Raw genomic sequence first — 14,970 nt, 5'->3', positions numbered from 1 at the left:
CTTGTATAGCTGCTTTACTGTGACTCTGTATGTAGAATCCTGGCTTAGATGTGAGATGATGTAACCTGTGAGACGTCACATCACAGAAGCTTTGGCTGAGGCTGATCATGTTCCTCATCCATCTCTTAGCAACACCGGCGCTTTGAGGGGGAGAAGATTCATTTCTCTTACTGAGAATGTCTGGGTCTCATAGGTGTCATATTATTTTAATGTTTATTCCATTATTACTGAACTTTAGAGTAAACTCTGAATCAAACATTTTACTAATGACGACAAAACACATTTAATAATAACAAATTGCATTTTTTGCAGCACGAGTGATCAGCATCTATTCTGCTACAACTTTCAGAGAGGAGATCTGTGTGTGTGTGTGTGTGTGTGTGTGTGTGTCTCTGTCTGTGTGTGTATTTGTGCCTGGATATTTGTTGATGTACACAAACATCATGTGTATCCTATTCATTTGTTCCATCATTGTTAGGCAGCTTAGATGCCTGTGCAGAGTGTATGTACAGTGTGTGCCTGCTTGTCTGTTTGTCCGCTGTCTGCCTGTCTGTCTTCCTGTGTGTGTGTATGTTTGTGTGTGTGTTTCTTGCAGATGCTCGTCCTCTCTGCACTCTGAAAGTTTGGCCCGTGGCGGTTTGGAGAGGAAGCCACCCTGTGCCATCATGCATAATATCAATGCTGTCTATTAGGAAACGTTCCAGCTGCTTCTCCTGTCGACAGAGATGTATTCCGCTGCGGCTGTCACACGACCTTTCAGAGTCAGACGACGACGTTACGTAATAAAATGCAGGGGAGCGGCGACGGTTGTTCTGCTGTGAATGTGATTTCAGGAGAGACAAAGAACAGGTGAGGGAGACGGGGAAGCGATGAGAGCGGCGGTGCTGAGAAGGGGATAGAGTAACTGGGGTCAGTCATGCGTGTGACAGGAGCGGTTCAGAGGTGACGGTCCTGCCCTCAGGTCGCTCAATTACCTGTCTGCCCACTGCAATAAACACACACCGTTTGGGAAATAGCTTCACCGTGATACTGGCGGCACGGTGCCTGGACTTCCTGGGATCCAAACTCACTGGCTCAATCTGCACTGGCTGTCTGTCCCACTGTCTGTCTGTCTGCTAGCGGCAGTTATCGTGTTTACGCAATGTTTCAAAGAAATCTGTTCATTAGAGTGTAATCGCGGTTTGAATGTGCAAGTACACTGACTGACACCAAGGTCTGCATTGGTCGCATTCAAACTGAGGACCTGAGGCTGCACACACACACACACACACACACACACACACACACACACACACACACACACAGACAGCTGCTTTCTGGGGCAATCTGTGAAATAAAAGAGATCTCTGACAAATGGCCAACTGTCAGATGGAATAGGTAGAGCAGTTTTCTACGACAACCATCATCAGTATTAAAGTATAAAAGGTAGAACAAAAACAATAAACACACAGATCTTCCTGCAGCCAGATGAATTGAACACAGCACCATGTTAAGATGCTCAGGAGTCTCTGCCGACTGAGCTGCACACACCGGACGGTTATTAACAGGTCAGTGTGTTCAAACACCCCACGGCTCTATTCTGATGCTACCTGCTATGACGTGTTTGTGTCGCGATGGCAGCAGGTCATCAGATGTGTTTGTTGTTTCTAAAGTAGCTGCCTGCAACGAAGCCTCCAACATGAAAAGGTCAACCGAGAACAGCGAGACACGGAGACAATAGACAAAGAGATATCAATAATAAATGAATGTTTATTAGTTATAATAATGTACTTTGCCTCTAGGACAGTCAGGCACAAATATGTCACTTTATGTGGACCTTCATTTATGTGCCTGGCTGGGCTGCGTAATGTGAGCGCTGCACACACACACACAGGAACACAGTTATGGCATCATTGCCCTGAATTTCATCATAACTCATGAGATATTGTGCATGAAGGGATAAACAAATAAATGGACCAAGACTGATCTACGGAGAAGCAAAGAGGGAAAGAAAAGGAAGAAAGCAGAGAAACTGAAGGTGTACAGTTAAGTAATGGGGAGCAGAGTGAGAGGAAGGGAAGTAGATCATTATAACACCAAAACCTTCCTGTCCCGCGAGTCCTGACTGAAGTGAACGAAAGGCTGACGAGAGTGCTAAACCTCGCCAAGGCTGAACGTCACTAATTTGCCGAGCTGAGAAGCCACACACACACACACACAACAACTCAGAACTCGTTTATAGTCTTTATTGATTGCTCCTGAACAGTTCTCGAAATCTATGCAGAACTTTAACAGGCAGATCATGAACGTTGTTGATGTGCCATCCAGTAGCAGTGAGCCTTGTGGTTTGGATTCTTGCTCTAAATAACGATTCAAACTTTGAATAACTTTAAAAACTATGATCTGGATCTGCCTCATAATCAAATTAATTGTTACTAAACCCACGGCCCAGTTCTGCACGAAATCTCATAAAAATACATACACAACACAATCCTAACACATACACACACAAACTAACCAATGCAATATATATCATAAGGATTTTACTGCATTGTGTGTAAAGAGGAAGATGTAGACTGAAGTTAGACTGGCCAACGATATTCTTAGAGGAAACTAACACAGATTTGTAACTTGTATGTGATTGGGTTTATCTGAGTGCTCCAACTCACAACAGGCCTGATATTAATGAGGCCAAACCCTGTCAAGCATTTTTAATATGATTTATTTTAATTGCAAGTTTTCCGGGCCGGGAGGTTGGACGCAGACGACGCCAATAGAAAGGAGGTGCAGCGTGTTAGGATTGAGAAAGGAATATTATCAACCGGAGAAGGAGAAAAGCAGGATTGCAGGTAGGAATTCATTAGTGGCTCCACATGGATCCAGTCAGGTTAGAGAGGAAGGACTGAGCACACAGCAGCCTGGGCTCTAAAGCTGCGGGTTCACTTTTTCACTGCTGCTGTGAATTATTCAACATCTGAGTACTCCTCCATGCCAATCTGAGTACTCCTCCATGCCATCTCAGTACTCCTCCATGCCGAAACAGACCTGGGCAACATTTACATTGCAGTTTCATCTTCCCTCTATTTGAAATAAAAACCCTTTTTTTGGCAGATTTCAGGTCTTAGCCGTGTACACGCAGATCTCTCTATCTCACTCCTCTAGCTCTTGTGTAGACGTTTCTGTCTCTCTTTGGAAAGAGATTATGTCGACATGGATGACAAACATTCAACCCACAGGTCTCCATCTTCCTCTCACCAGCTGGGTCCTTTTTTTCACGGAGACTGAAAAACAAATGACCTCGTTTTGGTTTATTTGATGCATGTTAATATTTTTGTGCTGTGGACATTTATTTTCCTACTGAATTTTATGCTCCAAAAGAGCGTTTAAACTATCATAATACAAAAACAGCCACCACTATAAAGCAACAGGCTCATAAAATTGTTTTGAAGAAGGAAACCCATCAACCCCTGAACTGGCAGGGAAGCGATGGAATACATTACCGCTCGGGATGAGGGATGAATTTACACAAACAATGAAGGAGATGGGATGAATAAAATGTGCAAAGAAAGTTTCATTACAGGCTGCAACTGTGGTCAGCGGTCATCATATTAGCATTTCTTTGCATTTTTTATCTCAGAACTTGGCAAGGACTAAATCTAAATGCAAATTCCCACCCGAACCATCAACTCCCTGTCTTGCCTCTCTATCTTTGCTAGACAATTAAATAATTGATAGGCTTAGTAACCTTACTGCTTTGCAGTGGTAAAATGCCTCCGATCATAAATTATTTAAATTGCCATTTTTGGATGTAGCCTCTGCTAAAGAGCTAAAGAGATACAGTCTGAAATCTAAGAGGTCAGGAGGTGTGTCTTTGTTTCAGCTAAAACACACTGTTACATGATCAGAGCACTGGTCAATTCCAAACTGTTTCTAATAAAGTTGCATTTCAGTGATCAACTAGGATCCATAGAAACCCTTCAACTAGGATCTATAGAAACCCTTCAACTAGGATCCATAGAAACCCTTCAACTAGGATCTATAGAAACCCTTCAACTAGGATCCATAGAAACCCTTCAACTAGGATCTATAGAAACCCTTCAACTAGGAACCATAGAAACCCTTTAACTAGAATCCATAGAAACCCTTCAACTAGGATCTATAGAAACCCTTCAACTAGGAACCATAGAAACCCTTTAACTAGAATCCATAGAAACCCTTCAACCAAGATCCATAGAAACCCTTCAACCAGGATCTGCTGGGTACTATTCAGTTCATCTGCTCTGATGGATGCTGGGTAGCTTTAGCCGAGTGCGGAGACCACCAAACAGTTAACGTGTCAAAGTGTGAAAGCAGATTGTATCATTACTAAATTACTACACTCCCTGAACTTTATGGGTCGGCTGAGATTTCATGGCCTTTTTCTGATTCTCACTCATCCCTCATCTCGCTTCTTTATTCCTTAATTAAAATCATACTTTCTGCTTCTCTGACATCCCTTTTCCCTTTGCAGTAGTTCTATTCATGTGTTACTGCTCAGAAATGCTGACAAGCTTGTGATATATTTTATTTTATTCTACTCATTTCTTCCTCTGCCTGGAGCTGGAAAATAAACCTTGTGGTGAACTCTGTGTGGCCATCACCCTCCTCTTCACCTTCCTCTCTCCTCCTGTCAGACTATAACTAATCACCCACATATTATTGCGTTGTCCTGATGGCTGTACTAAATACTTAGTTCGCAGCAGAGTTCCATTTTTGTGACATTTATAAGTCGTATTTTTGCTTTGTCAATCATATCCTCTAACTTTTCGTCTTTTTTGCAAATAAGTAATACTATCTTGATGATGAACTCCTACTTGTCACTGAACCAAGACTTGATTGTATTCCAATCTTCTACTGTCTATACCTGTTCTAACACTGCACTCTACTATGGTCTATTCTATTCTACTCCATCCAAGTCTACATAGAAATCATACGACCATTTCAACTCTCCATTTCTCTATGTCAGTCTATTCTACTCTGCTCTCCTGGAGTGGAGTGTGTAGTTCCATTGTGTTCTCCTGTTTCCCTCTTCTGTCTTGGTCTATGTTAGAGTTAGTGAGTGAATGTATTGTGTAATTGCTGCATAGCGTTCCATGCAGCATTAAAAAGTACTCTGCTCTGTAATTTGGCTCAGTGATTCTGACTGGGCTGTGATGACAAAATAACAGTGATTACATCACAACTACAGAACTTTCTCCTTTGTGTGTCTGACGAGGGAATATTCACACAGACGATTCTGCTGCAATGAGTGAGCAGTAACTCCAGACTCACTGTGTGTGTGTGTGTGTGTGTGTGTGTGTGTGTGTGTGTGTGTGTGTGTGTGTGTGTGTGTGTGTTCTGTTGTGTTGATGTGGGAGTTAAATTAACCTGCTTTAACATTTAACATTTGATTGAACATTTTTAGCTCGTACACAACCACTCAGACGGCGTATCCTGTGTCAGCACTAGGTGGTAGCGGTACAAACTGACATCAAACTAAAACACTCATTACCACTGGATCTGGATCCCTATGGTGTGGCAGTCAGAAGGGCAGATAGGAGCCATATTTATTCAGGCGTAGCTGCTGCCTGGTAGGGCTGCAAATAGGCAACAACCACTTCATCTGGCTGAGATCCTGCTGGTTGAGTCAAGAACACAATGCCTTCATGCCTTCAATAGTCAAGGAACACAACATGTATGTACATCATAGAGTTAGGTATTTCCATCAATATCCCTTCAACTAATGGATACAGTGTCAAAGATACAGCATGATTGAAGCTGCTGTGGGAAGGTCAAGGTCAAGGGGTCATGAAAATTCATGTCTTGGCTGTTATAAGAAGTGGGAGAGAATTGTTCGACCTTGGCAGAGGTTTGCACTCTCTGATGCTGTCATGTTTTGTTATGTTGTGCTTTTACACCACAAGGAATCAGTATCTTTCTCTTTATACCCATAATGCCTTGTGTTTTGCTCAGATTGTGTTTTCGCTCCTGATACACAGGAGTCTGGCTGTCATTGTATCCAGTCTGAGTGGCTTCAGTCTTACAGGGCCAATAAGAACCAAAGTCTGGAGTCAATTCTCCAGAGTTTGAGTAAAACCTCCCTTTTTCATTCTCACCTATTACAAATACACATTTACACACACACGCACAGTTACACACACACCCTCCCAATGTGCTGGCGGCTCACAGATCCATACAGTCTTGTGTGCACCGTATTTGTCAGGTGTAAATGCCACACATTGTTCCCAGCAGAGAGAAAGCGTTTTATGCCCAATACTTGTGCCAATGAGGGAGAGCTCCACACACACACACACACACACACACACACACACACGCATCTCCTCTCTAAGTAACACCTTATCTCTTCACGGTTTGTTTTTTAAGTTGAGTATTCTGTGGTTTGGAGAGTAAACACATTGGATCATGCCAAACAGAGACACACACACATGCCAAACAGAGACACACACACACACATGCACAAACATGCACTCAAGCCGAGTAAACCAGAGACGTGCAAAATTAAACATGATATTAAAATACTATATCAATAAATACACACGCCCTCACAGCAGGAAAAACAATGTGACTCTGTGTGTGTGTGTGTGTGTGTGTGTGTGTGTGTGTGTGTGTGTGTGTGTGTGTGTGTGTGTGTATTGTTGCTGTGCTTATATCAAATCCTGTGCTTCTTAAGAAAGCAGCAGAGGGTTTATTATGAGAGCAGCATGTTGCAGTATACTGATCCATGTCTAAGTAGACTGATGACCCAGACTAATGCACTCGTCTCCTCATCTCCTAACTGGAAGGTGACTTAACACACACACACACACACACACACACACACACACACACACACACACACACACACACACACACACACACACACACACACACACACACACAAAAACATAAGCATATGGGGCATTTTGGCAAAAACCACAATAACAGTAGGTGAGATAGACGGTCAGTTGCTATGCGTTTGTGTGTCTGTGTGAGTGCATGCGTGTGTGTGTGTGTAAGTGTGTTTACACCTGGCTCAGAGCAGTGGGCAGCAGGTGTGTGTTCACTTTGGCACATCAGATTGGCAGGCTCACATGTAAAGTAACGCTCTCCACTGCCCTGTGTGAGCGCCCGGGACACCACAGGGCCAGTTTCACACACACACACACGCAAAGGAAGTGCTCTCATCCACATACATACATGCTCACACACACACACGCGACATGATGACATGATGGTGAGGATACTGCAGACACAAACAGAATGAAGATATCAAGAAATGCCACAGATCTAAAAATCGAAATAAAAGTCTAATTGGCCCTAAATGTCAACAACGTATCTTCACACAACAAACACAAAACTACATACACAAACAAGCAAGCAGCCACACACACACACACACACACACACACACACAGACACACACACACACAGACACACACACACACAGACACAGACACACACACACACACACACACACACACACACACACACACACACACACACACACACACACACACACACACACACACACACTGGTGCATTCTGCTTAAAGGTCACAGCAGAAGGATCCAAACAGCCACAGACCTTTGTAAGCTGAACTTTAGCAGTTAAGTGAGATTGTGGGTCTTTGCTCCAAAGTGTTACTGTGGGACAGGAACATTATTCAGACTTAAATTATAATGTCACTAAAGGACAATATTCCACCTATTGTCCTATGACACATGGGGAGAGGGAAGTCTCTCTCTCTCTCTCTGCCTCCCTCTCTCTCTCTAATCTGCACTGATGTGAGAGTGCAGCCGTTTGGATAAAAGCTTCCATCCTGTGATGTCGAACCTGTAACAGCAGAGTGACTGAACATGTTTGAATAGCAGCAGAAAGGAGTTTGACTGAGAAGGAAGCCTAAATGTGTGTGCCTACTTCAGGACTGTGATTTTTCCTCCATTTCTCCTTGTGTTTTGTTGTTATGGTTGAGTTTGTCGCGGTCTTGCTTCGTCTCTGCTGTCCTTGCATGCTTCTGTAACCGCTTGTTTTTAATTAACTTCTTGCTTGCTTCACACTAATTAGAGTCACCGAACAGAGAGTAAAAATAAGCCTCCTCTCCCTTCATTCTGGAGACGTCACTACAGAGACGCGGGTTTCATTTGAGAACGCTTCCATCTCACCCTCCGACACTACGGGGCACGTTTGAAACAAACAGTCTATTCCGCAGCAAAATGTCACATTGTTATCATTAGTGCGATTTACACAGCATCCTAACAAGATGCAAACCGCTCCAGGCTGTTTGCATGAAAGGATGCGACGTGCTACAGAGCCTGGTTCCCATCAAACAACACATCATGTTACCTTTAGCTGCAGAGGAAATCTACTGATGTGAATCTGATAGCACGGGGGCCTGGTGGTGCTGACGCTACCATGACATACAAAACATGTTTACATTCAAAGGGATCTGAACAGCTACAGTATGTCGACATAGCAGAGGCGCCACACGCTTCTGCTCAGTCATATCAGCTCATATATCTCATTGATGCTGCCGCCGTTAAGCTGCAGGGGGAGCAGGGTGTGAAACTAATGCCCGCGCTCTCACTACACTCGTGAAAATCATTAATTTGGAGCTTTATTTCAACTGTGCTGTCAGAAAGAAAACGATACGGGATCTTAAGGGTTTGCAACTAATTTAGGAATCGCTTCACCCAGGAGGAAGGAGGAGGAAGAACAAGGTCCCTTAGTAGATTCAGCATCTGTGTATCTTTCATGATATGAAGGCAAACCTGGCTGTTGCTGTTCACCTAATTGGGTTGGAATGCTTGCGTGTGACTAATGAGGGGTGTCGGCTCCCTTCCTGAACCAGCCACACACCCCCATTAACGGAGAGCATCACTCAATTAACTCTATGACTGAGAGCCAGCAGACCAGAGTGGTGAAATGGAGACAGGGAACATATCCAGAGTTTACAGGTCCACGATCCGATCTCAACGTATCTCCACCTGTGACCTCGTTATCTAGATATCTGGATGGCGATGATCTGATCTGAGGTGAATGTGTCCAATAAATCAGGAACTGTCTCTGGATAGATAAGCAGAACTACATATTTGATTGATGGATGATGATGATGGGCCAGGGGGGGAGGAAGAAGGATCCCATCATAATGTGGACAGCACCCAGATAATGAAGATGCAAGATGATGGAGGTGTAAAAGAGCCCTGATGGCTGTAAAGATCAATCTGGTGATGACATGTTTCCTACGTGTTAGGGGACATTATGTGCTGTGTCAGACTGATGGAGGATTTAATGACATGTGTGTGAGGAAATAGAGGAAGCAGGAGAATCAGAGATAGATAGAAGGGAGACAAAGACGGATGAGGAGCGGCAGAGGCTGATGGGAAACTGTCTCACCTTGATGTTTGGTTTCCTGGTTGAGAAGCCTCGATACCATCCTGAAAGCAAACACAAGCAGAGAGATTCTTAGAGACATGCAGAGTGACTTCCAATTGAAAATGCTCCAACAGAGAAAGAACAATTTACCAAAACATGAATTCAGTTTACTTTAGTCTGTAAAAAAAAAAATCAATGGCATTTAAAAACCAGAGCTTTTCAAGGGGGAGGCTTTGTTTGGCTGTGAAGTGAAGTTTTCATTCTGCAACAATCCAACATTAACTGTAAAACACACACCACATCTCCAGTAACTCTAAATCAAATCAAAAGAACTAAAAGCCTGAAATATTCTCCACATAGACACGACCAAGAATGAAGGAATGTGATCTTTATGCTTTTGTGGGATGTGTGTGTGTGCGTGTGTGTGTGTGTCACAGGCTGAGAGGGCCGAGTGGGTAAATCATTCCTTCTCTCTCTCTCTGTCTCTCTCTCTGATGAGTGAGGAGCATGAAAGATGAGCCAGCAGCCACTCCAGCTGACTGAAACCTTTCCCCTTAAATATGTACAAGCAGACACAGAAACATCTTTTCAAGATGCCATTTGTCTCCATCCAAGTGGCACTAAACTGCTGCCGCCTCTCTCTCTGCGGGCTGTAAAGGTTCACTAAGCATCATCTGGTGGTGATCGTGTGTAAGAATAGAGGCGTTTATTTATATGGGAAATGGGAATTTGACCGACTGCAACTTCCAGAGTTTACACAGGCAGTATCTGAGGCATCCTGACGCCATTTACACCTCACATCTGCATCTGGATGAGCTGTCTGCACGTCTGCATGGGACAGAGATGCCATCACAAAGCTTTATAAGAATGCAGGTTAGTTCCTCAATAATAAATAAACCATCATCATAACCAAACATTCCTGAAAGACATCCCAGTCATATTACCAGCAGCATAACGCCTCATGATAACTGTCATCTTATCTTCTTACAACATCAGGAGATCCATTTCTCAACACTTCTCCATAATCAGATATGAATATGGAGATGTGAACTTAATTGGCTGGTTAATTAATAACCAATCAAGATGAATTTAACAGCCTTGTTAAGATGGCTGTGTTTACTCCCTGGCCTCTCATCTATATGCTAATCAGAGCAGGGCTGGACCAGAGGTGCCTGGGCAAGAGTGTGTGTGTGTGTGTGTGTGTGTGTGTGTGTGTGTGTGTGTGTGTGTGTGTGTGTGTGTGTGTGTGTGTGTGTGTGTGTGCAGATGTACAGGTATGTAATGCTTTATACTCACGTGTGTATTAGTATGCATTGTTATGGTGAATGAATGCTATTGTTTGTATGAAACAATTTGTGTGTGTGTGTGTGTGTGTGTGTGTGTGCTATGAGGACAGTTGTGTTTATATCTTTTCTACCGTTTTTATAATCATGCTTCCATAATGGTATAACCATAATGTGAATATAACATAATGTATTTTTCAACAGTTGCCTCGTCGCTGTCGCTTGGCTACGATGCACTTTAGGTTATAAATCTAATATAATGTGGCAGCGTTTGCTCTTTAGATGTGTTGCATGTGTTCATCCACATTGTTGTACTGTAATGTGATTTAAGGGACTGAGCTGAATGTAAAGCTGCACTACATCAGATGTGTGTGTAGAAAGAAAAGGAGCTGAAACAACACAAACCATCCAAGCTGAGACGGTAGAGAGATTAGATTGAACTCAGTGGAGGAGAACATGTTTCTATGAACTTAGTGGGTTTATAAAGAGAGATGATGTCCTGGAGTCAAAGGACTGTGTGGTGGTTTGGTTCATCTATCGCATCATTTCAGGGGTGATGTTTAGATGTGTGTGTGTGTGTGTGTGTGTGTGTGTGTGTGTGTGTGTGTGTGTGTGTGTGTGTGTGTGCGTGTGTGTGTGTGTGTGTGTGTGTGAGTTTAAAAATGCTCCCTGATTTATAAATAATGTTATTGTAGTTTGTTGGAGTTTTTCAATCCGAGTCTAACTTTAAAAAACGAAGACACCGCTTCAAAATCCGAGCTGTCCCCCCCGCCCCTAAGATCAGTCATGGTTTAACTCGGATCCATATGGAGCACCTGGCGCGCTACGTGTTTCCTCAGCCTGTCATGCCTCAGGTCACCACTGCGGGGCGCTGTGGCAACCTCTCAAACTCCTATGATGTAATGTGGCAGCACGACCATCAGCCTGATGGGAGAACCGGGTTCGAGTCCTGGTGGGAGTGAACTGGTTTACTACACCGTCCTGCAAACTCTCTAACCTCACTGAGGCTGAGCAGATTTGGCTTTAAAATCAGATATTCATGACGCGACCCAACTAAAATGAGCCTAGATCCCAAAACAATTAATATTTAATGTAATCGTCCTACATGTTGACTCGTTTGACTTCACTTGCATCATTTGAGTCAACACCACTCATCAAAATCAAATAAACAAAGTGAATCCCTCACTTATTTCCTTCCTTTCCTGTGATCTTGCCTGATGGTGGCGTGATGCAACACACACACAACCTGCTGCTACCTGGGAAGTTTCACTGATCTATGAAAGCAGAAGGTTGAGATGACTTGAATGAGCAAACTTTGAACTTTTGTTGTTCCATTTTTATGTAGTTCAAAACTGTTGTACTTTCATCCAATCGGTGTGATTGATCACAAACACAGTGTAAAATGTGTGTCTGCTCTTTGTTGCGGTGCCAGATCTGTTATCAAGGGAGCCAGTAAGAGAGCTAGTGTCTGTTTTGTTGCAGCCTGACTTCTCTTACTTTTTTAAAGACGCATTTAGAGACGTCAAACTTGTCTCTAATCCTTGTGATGTCCCAGTTTAATCACAACAAAGATTCCAGGTTTCACTGCGACATCTAACACCATCAGACCGGCTGCCGTGAAGAAGCCTTACCTTCATATTTCTCTAGGATCTGAACGGTCTCTCCCACCTCCAGAGGCAGACCCTGAGTCACCGAGCCCCGGAAGCTGCAGATTACTGTGGAGAAAGAGAGGAAAAGATCAGAGGGGGGGGCCGCAGACACACACACACGTCTTATGCTTAAATCATTGTCTTCACACATCACAGCAGCATTGGGGGCCTGTTTGGGATCCTTCCTGGCCTTCCCACATTTAACCCAGATTCTCGATCAAGGCCAAGTATGTTTAAGATGATCATGATAGATGTACAACCTGGTCACAGTGAACTTTTACAACAATTTCCCTCGGTATAAATAGTTTTCCTATCTTTCTGGACCAGCTCATGGCTTCATAGGGGATTAGAGACTGGCACAGGAAGTTCAGTGTCTTTGTCCAGGTTGTTGTGGTCTGGATTTGTGGCTTTGGATGTCTATTGTATTTGACTTTTATATTTGGATACAAACACAAATTTAGTCATTCTTGTGTTTTAATACTTCTTGCTTGGCTCTGAGTTTTTGTTAACAAGATAAACTCATGTAGTCAGAGTTGTGAGCATCAGTAAATGTAACTGTAACTTGATGTAACACCTTCACTCGTTGTCTTTCTGTCTTTTGTTTATTCAAATAACTACTTTGTAAAAGTCCCTTTGTCTCTCAGGTCACAGCAGTTCATCTCTGCTGGTACACTCTGTCTCTGTGGTCAATTGTCCTCAAGGACAAAGCCAACTTTCTGTCCCTGATGTAGTCACACTCCTTGAGGCCTTGTGACAGTCACTCTGTCTCACTCTCTTTTATGAACACTGGCTGGCATTTGTTACAACTGTTGCACGTTATTTTGCAGATTCAGACAAATCCCACGTCATTGAGGTTTGATGCTAAGGAGACGTCTTTCACCGTCTCAGTCACATTTTATCCAAGGCCCTGTGAGTTAAAGGAAATGTGGCATTAATTTCCTGAGCAGGTCTTCAGTTACACCCTCACGTTCCCTCCATATATTCATGTATATGATGTGTGGCTCCATACTCGTGTCCCTGTGTAATCTCAGGCATAATCACAGACAGGAAACCATTAACTGTAATGTCCCTTACTGACCAACAGTGACTTCATTTATATAAGCGATCCTTTCCCCACCGGTCCCACAGGCTCCAGGACAATCAGAGGCTGAACATCGTCCCTTTTCCCTTTATGTTCCTCGTCTGCTAACCTGTGAGCTTCCTGTCCTGGCAGCTTTATCATTTCAGAGTGTCTGGAGACGTCTTAGGGGTCGGTGTCCTGGTTCTTCAGCACCAGGGGAACGCTGAAGCACCAAGATTGTTTCATCAAGTTCCCCCTTTGCCCATTTATCTCTCCCAACAGTTGTCTGTGCTGTGACTTTAGAGTCCTTTCCTTAAAGCAAAGTGTAACTTACAGTGACACTTATTTTAGTAGAATTTGCTGACGACATGATAGGAGTGTTCTGGGAAAAACATTGGGTCTCTGTGTCTGAGTTAGGAAAAACCTCTCAGCCCACCATTTATGATGAGGGGAAGAAAATCATAGCATTGTTTTCTGCAGTTACACTTCAGGACACACACCTCACACCTTAAAGCCACAGAACCGTTCATTTAATCTATACAGTATGTCTGCTTCACTCCCTGTCAGTGTCACCCTCCCTCTCTCTCTCTCTCCCCCCCGTCTCTCTCTCATTGTCACCGCCTGTCTGCCAATGCTGTCACTCACTCTGTCACTGTCGTGCTCTCTGTCTCCATTATTAACACCGTTCAGAATGGGATTGTCACCGCTTTGGATTCTGTCACTGATACCTTAACCCCGGCCTCTTTCCCTCACTCTCATTTGTTCATTGTCACTCCCTGTCATCACTGTCACTCGCTCATTGTCAAAGGGGGTTTGCTTGATGCAGCTGTGCAAATTCAAGTTAATATTCAAGATATTGCAAAAAGATGTGCGAATGTGAATAGAATCTTTTCTCTCTTGGGTGGAAACAACCGTAGAGTGAAAAAGCAGAAGTTTATACCGGTCAATAAAAAGTCAGAAAGAAACAAAAAGGTCCAGATGGGATACAACTTTATTTTTACAGTGTGAATTATTTGGTATTATTCGTATTCTTACTTCTTACTACTTATTTCATCGTATGATCTGAGAGTGCAAACAGTAAACTTAAAATTCAGAGTATCGAATATCTGCTTTCTGTACAAACATTCAGATATGCAGGATAAAAATAACTTGCACTTCTCAAAACCAACTGACAACTGAAGCAGGCAGAAGATCTCATCCTTGCCAGAACTCGGTGATATTATTGTTAGCAAACCTCGCTAGAAGCATTCTGCAAAGGGCCTTGATCGGATTCTCCGTCACAGAAGTGACATTTGGAACGGAGCGTCTGAAACACTGGGTCAGTGCTGTAAGCCCTGAGGTCATGTTTCCTCAGCTGAAGCTTCTGAAGAAGAAACCTTTTCCTGTCCTTTCAAACATCAGTGGTTTGTGAATTAGAGGTAGCGGCACTAAGTTAGAAAGACGGATTGTGTTTTATGTTTGGTATGCCTCTAAGCTGTGTGTTGGCTTTAGATGGACAGATAGTTCAAATTTGAGTTTGCATGAAAATGTGCCTACTACTTCTACTGCTCTTTCATACTCACAGTAATGAAAGAGCTCATATTCCAAATCAACTTCTGACCCTTTTCTG

At 43.3% G+C, this 14,970-nt stretch overlaps 1 protein-coding gene across 1 annotated transcript in view; it reads right to left on the bottom strand.

Annotated features, from left to right (window-relative positions):
• dock3 (dedicator of cytokinesis 3) overlaps positions 1-14,970 on the bottom strand; it is an 86,121-nt gene that overhangs the window by 44,151 nt on the left and 27,000 nt on the right. Inside the window, exons 3-4 of the mRNA XM_076147105.1 lie at positions 12,284-12,367; positions 9,391-9,431 (exon numbers count right to left, since the gene is read on the bottom strand). Of these exons, the coding sequence (XP_076003220.1) occupies positions 9,391-9,431; positions 12,284-12,367 (125 nt within the window). The remainder of the gene's footprint in view (positions 1-9,390; positions 9,432-12,283; positions 12,368-14,970) is intronic.

This window comes from Genypterus blacodes, unplaced genomic scaffold (assembly GCF_046128005.1).
Source record: "Genypterus blacodes isolate CSIRO-AG114 ecotype Tasmania unplaced genomic scaffold, CSIRO-AGI_Gbla_v1 ptg000037l_1, whole genome shotgun sequence".
Lineage (NCBI taxonomy): Eukaryota > Metazoa > Chordata > Actinopteri > Ophidiiformes > Ophidiidae > Genypterus > Genypterus blacodes.
Note: the sequence above shows the minus strand (reverse complement) of the source record. Positions and strands in the feature narration are given on the sequence as shown.